At 30.9% G+C, this 10,343-nt stretch overlaps 2 protein-coding genes across 2 annotated transcripts; both read left to right on the top strand.

Annotated features, from left to right (window-relative positions):
- Window positions 1-1,137: 1,137 nt before the first annotated feature.
- LOC110785527 (expansin-A9-like) lies at window positions 1,138-3,030 on the top strand. The gene is made up of 2 exons (XM_021989977.2): window positions 1,138-1,368; window positions 2,253-3,030. Exons 1-2 carry the CDS (start codon window positions 1,224-1,226, stop codon window positions 2,870-2,872), a joined length of 765 nt encoding a protein of 254 aa, XP_021845669.1. The 5' UTR covers window positions 1,138-1,223; the 3' UTR covers window positions 2,873-3,030.
- A 2,539-nt stretch (window positions 3,031-5,569) lies between these two features.
- LOC110785633 (expansin-A23-like) lies at window positions 5,570-7,636 on the top strand. The gene is made up of 2 exons (XM_021990122.2): window positions 5,570-5,780; window positions 6,644-7,636. Exons 1-2 carry the CDS (start codon window positions 5,636-5,638, stop codon window positions 7,261-7,263), a joined length of 765 nt encoding a protein of 254 aa, XP_021845814.1. The 5' UTR covers window positions 5,570-5,635; the 3' UTR covers window positions 7,264-7,636.
- Window positions 7,637-10,343: the final 2,707 nt, after the last annotated feature.

Below are 10,343 nucleotides of genomic sequence, written 5' to 3'. Positions count from 1 at the left end.
CATCATCATCTTGTGGTGATTATTGTGAAAATAAATTTCTAACTTAATTTGATTTAATTTTCAGATGATGTGTAGGTATAATAATCTATACTCACAAGGTTAAGGCCTTGACACTGCAGCATTAAGCACCACATTATTCAACAATGGGTAGTATATCGTAATGGGTGCCTATTTAAAGTTTGAAATAATTAATAAATCTTTTTGTAGCTTTTTTTTAATTGTATTTTTTAAAATATACAAGTTTGAATTATTTTTTAAAATTTTGTCTCATCCATGTGCTCATGGCAATTGTATATTGGTTGATGAACGTTCATCCAATTACTCATGTTTATAACGTTTATTCAAAGAACTTTTATAAGTTCATTTTTAAGACCCAAAAAAAATGTTCATGGTCATGAACAATTAAAAAGTTCATTGTTAAGGATGCTCTAAGGGGATGAGTTTAGCATATATACCTTTACGTACTCCAAATATCAAATAAAAGAATAAAATCTATATTAAAATTAGGTTATATTGAATGATTGTAATCAATCAATATATATACGAAAATGATAAAGGTCGCAACATGCGACCTTTAAGCCGTGTCACAATGATGACATGGCATGCTTGTGTGTCATGATTTAAATTGGAAACTAAAATATTTAACTTATATAATCTATCATATATGTTTCAAAAAAAGGTAGGAAAATCTTAATATTATAATTTGTTTCCTTCTTTACATTGATTACCTTGTTTATGTCTTTTTATAGTAAAAATATTGAATTGATAGTAAAAATATTCTGATGACGCATAGCCTACGTGGCGCCTATATGTACCAATTAAACTGCGACACGTAAGATTGCGACAACTAAATGTTGTCGCAAGTTGCGACCTTTATCATCACCCATATATATATATACACTTCATCTATATTAAAATGAAGTCTATAATCAAGGAGAATATATCTCCTTGATTAATAGAGAAGTCCCTAAAAGTTAGTAAAGAATCAAAAAATAATACTAACAAACATAGTAAGTGAGATGGACTTCTTAATTATGTGCCAAAGATTATTGAATCATTACTATATTACCAAAATTTACTAAATTTGGACAGGTCATCCTCTCTTATATATTTGTTATCTCTTACAATTATATATACTAATCTTATAATAATATAATTAATTATAAAAATTGAGTAAAAATCATACATTTTTATAGTAAAAATCATACATTTTTACAGTAAAAATGGTTAGATTTCTTCCATTTTTGTATTATTGTTTCTTGGCTATTACAATAGCACTTTCGTTAAGCTGCCAAGCCGCCAGCGATGAATGGGTGACGGATGCCCATGCCACATTTTATGGTGATATTAAAGGAGGCGAGACTATGTGTAAGTTATTCAATATTATACGAAGTATTTATTTTAATTTAATTAGATTTACGGTATGGGAGGCTCATGAGTGAGTTCACAACAAAGGGGTCCGTAATATTCATTTTTCCTTTGCTTTATTTAAAAAACATAACTAAAAGTGTTTTCAAGAACTTTAGAAGCACGATATGATTAAATACTACTCCCTCCGTCTCTTTTTGTTCTTTACGTTTGGTATTTTACACCCGTTTTAACGACTAATTAAAGTGCATTGAGATTCCTCTATTTTTTTAATTTAAATAAGGAAAATTACGTTTATTTAAAATATTTTCACTTTTATCAAAATTATCATATTGGGAAAATGAGAAATAATTAATGCCAATGAAAAAGTGTGGAGAGATTAAATGACCCAATAAATTTAATTGGTTAAAATAATCATTAGACACAAATTTTGATAGAATATTAAAGTATCTGTGTAATAATATAAAAGAAAATGTAGAGAATATTTTGGGACACCCAAAAAGTAAAACGTAAAGAACAAAAAGAGACGGAGGAAGTATATATTATTAGATGTCGTCACTTTTAATTCACTACAAAATTATGCATCATTAAAGAAGATTTTGAGACGTATACAAACTTTGAGATGGATTACTAAATTTGTGCCTTTAAATTATAATTAAGAGGGAATTGTATATGGATCGGAGTTCCAAAAGCTCTATCTCAATTTTGTAATGCATTGGCCAAATTCCATCTCAAGAGTTTTAACTTTCTGTCTCTAATCATCAGTTTGAGTCAAAATTTGACTATTTAGAGACAAAGTTCTTATATATAAACTGTAAAAAGTGATTATAAGTTAGTCATTGTTGTGAAAATAAATTTGCTAACTTATATTGAGTTGATTTCAGATGGTGCTTGTGGGTATAAAGATCTATACTCACAAGGTTACGGCCTTGAAACAGCAGCATTAAGCACGGCATTATTCAACAATGGATCGGCATGTGGATCATGTTATGAGATACAATGCGTAAACTCCAAATGGTGCAAACCCAACCATAATACTATTAAGATCACTGCCACAAACTTCTGCCCCCCTAATTACACAAAAACAGTCGATATTTGGTGTAATCCTCCTCAAAAACACTTCGATTTATCACTTAAGATGTTCTTAACAATTGCGGAATACAAAGCCGGGATTGTACCTGTACGATTTCGCCGAGTTCCTTGTGTTAGGAAGGGTGGCTTGAAATTCCTACTACAAGGGACTCAAGGTTGGTACCTTGTATTAGTGTTTAATGTTGGAGGTGCTGGAAATGTTGCAGATGTTAAGATTAAGCCGTCTAATTCCCCAAATTGGATGCAAATGACGCGTAATTGGGGTCAAAATTGGCAATTCACGAAAAAATTGATAGGACAAAGTTTGTCATTCCAAGTGACTACTAGTGATGGTAAAATGGTGCAGTCCGATAACGTCGTACCGGCTAATTGGCAATTTGGGCAAACATTTGAAGGAAGCAAAAACTTCTAATTAACATAATTAAGTATGAATTAGTATGGTTCTTAGTCAAATTAATATTTGGGGTACTAGTTGAATTGAATGATATACTATTTTGGTTGTAAGAGAGATCGGAAAGTTGGATCCTTTTGCAACTAATATTAAATAAGACTACTTTTTTTTGGTGGAAATTGAAGTATGCAAATCCTAGTTTGATATTTGCGTTAGTAACCTTATTAAGATGATTATTTTTCCCTTTTAAGTTTCTTACATGCATTAATAGTTTCTTAGTTGTCTTTTCGATCTCTATAGTAATTAATACAGAATATCAATTCAATTCATAGTCATTATCGTGACCATACTCGAGGTGCACCATACATCGTAACCATACTTGACGTGCACCATACAAGTAGGTGTGGGAGTTGGGTTGAATCAGATCCAATTTCATTTCTTAATTAGAATCTTGATAAATTGAAACCCCCATTTGTGTGACTATTACATTTGAGGCCTTTTTAACACCAAAAATCTTGACTCATCGGGCTGAAAGTGATACATTTTAAGTACACTAGGTTTGTTGTAACACCATTTCCATTCGAGAGTAGAGTTGATCATGGGCAGGACGACCCGCTAAGCCCGGTCCATCCGACCCAATTAAATAGCGTGCTTGAACAACGATTCGGGCAAAAAATAAAAGTTTGGACAAGCTTAGTCCGTCCCGTTAATGATAACGAGCGGACATGAGTGAGATCATATTTGTCTTTGGTAAGCCCGCTAGACCCATTTATTAAAAAAAAAAGTAAATTTTTTAATATTTTAGTGAGTTAGTCGATTATAGTTGTATTATTTTATTATTTGGTAATTATAGAAAACATTAGAATCTTGACTTTTTATTAGATAAAACTTTTACTTTCATTGATAACTTATCTATTTAAGACAATAACTTGTTTCTTTCCTAGATTCTTACAAGAATATCACACGATTTTGTCCACACTCATTTATTTATTAACTAGGTTAGGTCCCGTGCAACGCACGGATGAGATTAAGTTTTTATTTTTATTTTCTGTTCTTAAAATTTATTTAAACGAAGCTTTTAATAAAATAATATCAATTTTTATCAACGACTGTTGGAAAAATCAAAGAAAATTATTTTTTATTTGGATTGTAAAGTGATTAGTGCGATCTTAGGAGTTCATCATTTCGACAAAAATACTTAAGTTGGGAAAATATAAGGAAAAAAAAACTCATCAGACAATTATTATATATCATTTTATTTTGGAATTGAATAATATCCATAACCGTAAAAAATACCCGTACCCTTGATCCATCCAAATTTTTGGATATGGTATTGATTTGATAACCATATCAGTTATACTCTAGATTTTTGGGTATATAACAGGCTTTCATGGTTATAAGTAATTTTTTTGGACCCACTTTTTAACACTTGTTTTACATAAAAAAAATAAACAATTGTTTATTGTTTGGGTATGGTCGTATAATTACACATTTCAATTTAATTTGTTTATTTATTAACTATTGTAGGTTAAGAGTATAATGCATTTTTTGAAAATTTTATATGAAAATCAAAAAAATAGTTTGCTACTTTGCTTTAATGGAGTTTCCGTAATAGCTTAATACGTATTTTATAGAAACAGTAATATAAAAAAAATGTTATTTTTTTTCCATTCCTAACATATATGTTCTTCAAATAAGTAATAATATACTTGTTTTATCCTTGTCGTAATACATGAAATCATAATTTATTTTTTCATATATAATTGTATTATATTAAATAGTAGGAATGAATAAGAAAAAGAAAAAGGAAAAAAATCAGAAAATAAGATATTTTAAAAGATTCTTAAATTAATTATTTTTTAAAAAAAAGAAAAATACTAAGGACTCACCAGGATGTGACACGTGGCATTCCTGGTGTGTCTTTTAGTATATAGTAATAGTTGACTTGATTTGATTTGATTTGATTTGATTTTTAGACGATGGTTGTAGGTATAATAATCTATACTCACAAGGTTACGCGCGTTAAGGCCTTGACACTGCACCATTAAGAACCACATTATTTAACAATGGGCCGTGTAGTAAAGCGTAATGGGTGCCTATTTAAAGTTTGAAATAATTAATAAATCTTTTTGTAGCTTTTTTTAATTGTATTTTAAAAAAATACAAGTTTGAACATTTTTGTTAATTTTGTCTCATCTATGTACTCGTGGCGATTGTATATTGGTTGATGAAGTTGATGAACGTTCATCCAATTACTCATGTTTATAACGTTTGTTCAAAGAACTTTTATAAGTTCATTGTTAAGACCCAAAAAAATGTTCATGGTCATGAACAATTAAATAGTCCATCGTTAAGGATGCTCTAAGGGGGTGAGTTTAGCATATAGGAGTATACCTTTACTCTAAATATCAAATAAAAAAATAAAATCTATATTAAAATTAAGTATTGAATGATTGTAATCAATCAATATATATATACACTAAGTCTATAATCAAGGAGAATATATCTCCTTGATTAATAGAGAAGTCCCTAAAAGTTAGTAAAGAATCAAAAAATAATACTAACAAACATAGTAAGTGAGATGGACTTCTTAATTATGTGCCAAAGATTATTGAATCATTACTATATTACCAAAATTTACTAAATTCGGACAGGTCATCCTCTCTTATATATTTGTTATCTCTTACAATTATATATAATAATCTCATAATAATATAATTAATTATAAAAATTGAGTAAAATCATACATTTTTATAGTAAAAATCATACATTTTTACAGTAAAAATGGTTAGATTTCTTCCATTTTTGTATTATTGTTTCTTGGCTATTACAATAGCACTTTCGTTAAGCTGCCAAGCAACCAACGATGAATGGGTGACGGATGCCCATGCTACATTTTATGGTGATATGAAAGGAGGCGAGACTATGTGTAAGTTATTCAATGTTATACAAAGTATTTATTTTAATTTTAATTAGATTTACGGTATGAGAGGCTCATGAGTGAGTTCACAACAAAGGGGTCGTAATATTCATTTTTTCTTTGCTTTATTAAAAAAATAACTAAAAGTGTTTTCAAGAACTTTAGAAAAACGATATAATTAAAGTGCATTAAGATTCCTCTAATTTTTAATTTAAACAAGGAAAATTACGTTTATTTATAATGTTTTCACTTTTATCAAAATTATGATGTTGGGAAAATGAGAAATAACTAATGCCCAATGGAAAAGTGTGAGAGATTAAATAACTCAATGTATTTAATAGGTTAAAATAATCATTAGACACAAATTTCGATAGAATATTAAAGCATTTGTGTAATAATATAAAAGGAAATGTAGAGAACATTTTGGACACCCAAAAAGTAAAACCTAAAGAACAAAAAGAGACGGGGTGAGTATATATTATTAGATGTCGTTACTTTTAATTCACTGCAAAATTATGCATCATTAAAGAATATTTTGGTGACCAGGTCGGGGCGGCTGTTTACAAAAAACACAGGTCTGCGTTGGCATATACAAACTTTGAGATGGATTACTAAAATTGTGTCTTTAAATTATAATTAAGAGGGAATAGTATATGGAGTTTCAAAAGCTCTATCTCAATTCTATAGTGCGCCCATTGGCCAAATTCCATCTCAGGAGTTTTAACTTTCTGTCTCTAATCATCAGTTTGAGTCGAAATTTGACTATTAAAAGACAAATTCCTCATACATAAATTGCAAAATTAAAGTGATTATTGGGTAGTCATGCATTGTTGTGAAATTACATTTGCTAACTTATTTTGAGTTGATTTCAGATGGTGCTTGTGGGTATAAAGATCTATACTCACAAGGTTACGGCCTTGAAACAGCAGCATTAAGCACGGCATTATTCAACAATGGATCGGCATGTGGATCGTGTTATGAGATACAATGCATAAACTCCAAATGGTGCAAACCCAGCCATAATACTATTAGGATCACAGCCACAAACTTCTGCCCCCCTAATTACACAAAAACAGTCGATATTTGGTGTAATCCTCCTCAAAAACACTTCGATCTATCACTTAAGATGTTCTTAACAATTGCGGAATACAAAGCCGGGATTGTACCTGTAAGATTTCGCCGAGTTCCTTGTGTTAGGAAGGGTGGCTTGAAATTCCTACTACAAGGGAATCAAGGTTGGTACCTTGTATTAGTGTTTAATGTTGGAGGTGTTGGAAATGTTGCAGATGTTAAGATTAAGCCGTCAAATTCCCCAAATTGGATGCAAATGACACGTAATTGGGGTCAAAATTGGCAATTCACGAAAAATTTGATAGGGCAAAGTTTGTCATTCCAAGTGACTACTAGTGATGGTAAAATTGTGCAATCCAATAACGTCGTACCGGCTAATTGGCAATTTGGCCAAACATTTGAAGGAAGCAAAAACTTCTAATTAACATAATTAAGTATGAATTAGTATGGTTCTTAGTCAAATTAATATTTGGGATATATACGAGTTAAACTGAATGATATACTATTTTGGTTGTAAGAGAGATCGGAAAGTTGGATCCTTTTGCACAGTGGCGGATCTTGAAGAATTTTCTTCCAGGGGCCACAAATATTTTGATCACTAAATAAATGCGAATATACGGAGTAATACATACTATATTATTAGAGCATACAAAACATTGTAATCCTCTAGAAACAATAAATATTAAATAAGTTCCTCTTTTTAACGCACAATCGAAGACTATATATTATAATTAAACATTGTAACAAGTTTCTCAGAGGCACAATTATAGTAATGCATATAGTTTTTACCACAATTTTTATTCATTATAATACTTGGAATTTACGATTTATGATATAAAAACTAAATTACTAATTTATCCGTAAAAAATACAGAGTATAGCAGGAGGCAAGATTGAGAATGTGTGGCTTAAGAAAAATTGATGAATGAATAACAAGAACTACTAGTGTTAGCAAAAGTAAAAATAATAATAAAAAAAAAAGAAAGGAAGAAGTTGGGGTGGGGTTGCTACGTCACCGTGGACCCACCAATTCAATCAAAACCCCAAAAGCAAATGACAAAAAGAAGTGGGCCGTATCCTATATTTGGTCAAAGCCATAAATATAAGAAAGAGAATAAATTAGCTGGGTTTTATTTATTTCATTTGGGCTTTTAGATATATATTTTTCTTTTGGGCTAACAGGGCCTGCTTTTAGATATATATTTTTCTTTTGGGCTAACAGGGGTCAGGCCCCAACTGGCCCCCATGGAAGATCCGCCGTTGCTTTTGCAACTAATATTAAATAAGACTACATTTTTTGGTGGAAATTGAAGTATGCAAATCCTAGTTTGATATTTGTGTTTGTATCCTTATCAAGATGGTTATTTTCTTTTTTTAAGTTTCTTACATGCATTAATAGTTTCTTAGTTGTCTTTTCGATCTCTATAGTATTTTATACAAAATATCAATTCAATTCATAGTCATTATCGTGACCATACTCGAGGTGCACCATACATCGTGACCAAACTTGGGGTGCACCATACAAGTAGGTGTGGGAGTTGGGTTGAATCAGATCCAATTTCATTTCTTAATTCGAATCTTGATAAATTCAAACCCCCATTTGTGTGACTATTACATTTGAGGGCTTTTTGACACCAAAAATCTTGACATGTCTGACCGAAAGTACACTGGGTTTATAAGTTTATTGTAACACCATTTCCATTCGATAGTAGAGTTGATCATGGGCGGGGCGATCCGTTAAGCCCGCTCCATCCCGCTAAGCCCGACCCATCCGACCCGTTCAAATAGCGGTCTTGAACAACGATTTGGGCAAAAAAAAAATTGGACGGACTTAGTTCGCCTAGTTAATGATAACGAGTGGACATGAGCGAGATAATATTTGTCGTGGGTGTAAACCCGCAGACCCATTTAAAAAAGAAAATAATTTTTTTTAGTTAGTCGTTTATAGTTGTATTATTTTATTATTTGGTAGAATCTTGACTTTTTATTAGATAAAACTTTCACTTTCATTGTTAACTTATCTATTTAAGACAGTAACTTGTTTCTTTCCCAGATTCTTACAAGAATATCACACGATTTTGTCCACACTCATTTATTTATTAACTATGTTAGGTCTCGGGCAACGCACGGATGAGAATAAATTTTTATTTTTATTTTCTGTTCTGAAAATTTATTTAAACGAAGTGTTCAATAAAATAAAATCAATTTTTATCAACGATTGTTGGAAAAATAAAAAAAAATTATTATTTATTTGGATTATAAAGTGATTAGTGCGATTTTAGGAGATAAAAAATACTTAAGTTGGGAAAATATAACGCTAAAACCCTTTTAACAAATCATTCCAAATCAATGTTTTATTTTGTTATTTATTAATTAGCAAAAGTAAATAATTAAACATTTGAGAATTCATTTATCAATTACTCCGTAATTGTTAAGAGCTAGTCCTAGTCTTACTACTGACAATTTCAAACACAACATTTTAGGGGATGTCACACCAACTTCCACTTATTTCTCGCAAATTTACTTGAAATTTTCAATCTTATTAAGCTTCTTAACACACTATAAATACCCCTCCAAACCCTCATTCTTAAACATCACAAATTACATCACAAATTACAATTAAATCAATCCTCCTCATTTCCAAACCCTACAACAAAAACTTACACTCATCCAAAAATGAAGTTTATTTTCGCCACTCTAGCCTTGTTCGCTGCCATTACAATGGCACGAGCACACGAACTAAGCATCGATCACGATAACGATAATGATAACTACATCAACAACAATATTGCGGGTTTCACCGATATGTTGTTCCCACACCCTCCAACCACCGCACCTCACTTCAACAACAACCACAACGCCGCCACGAAGAAGTGTTACAAGGCGGTCCACAACACCCATTTGAAGGCTTGCTCGAAAGATCTTAAGAATTACTATAAGTCACACAAGATTACCTTTAGTCAAGATTGTTGCGCCGCCTTACATAAGCTTGGAAAGGCTTGCCCTATCTTTAAGGCTCACCACTCCGCCATTTTCAAACTCGCTAAGAGTCACTGCTCTAAGTGATGAGAAGAGAAGCTATTTATTTTTTCATTTGTTTTTGTAGGAGTTTTTAAGGACGACTAGCGTTATTGTTGGAAATATAGCATATATTTCATGCTATATTGAGAATAATTTTTTATTGTTGGTTTTTTTTTTAAATAGTTTTAGGAAATTTTTTTCAGGGTTAAATTAGTTTCTTATCATTGTTATCGTTTCTATTTAAGTTGAGTTCTTAGTCATAATAATTATTTTTATTTTTAGTTGATTTTGTGATTTCGAATCTTGTTATGAGTATGATTTTAAGTTTCCATTTACTCATTATTTTCTAGAAATTTTTATCATAAATTATTTGTTGGGGCGAAACGTTAAAAATATTGGATTAAAAAAAAGAAAATTGTGCTTGTTAGGAGTCAAGCTCAACACCGAATGCACACAAAGTTCTGTCACAACTCACAACTCC

Source organism: Spinacia oleracea, chromosome 1, assembly GCF_020520425.1.
Source record: "Spinacia oleracea cultivar Varoflay chromosome 1, BTI_SOV_V1, whole genome shotgun sequence".
NCBI lineage: Eukaryota > Viridiplantae > Streptophyta > Magnoliopsida > Caryophyllales > Amaranthaceae > Spinacia > Spinacia oleracea.
Note: the sequence above shows the minus strand (reverse complement) of the source record. Positions and strands in the feature narration are given on the sequence as shown.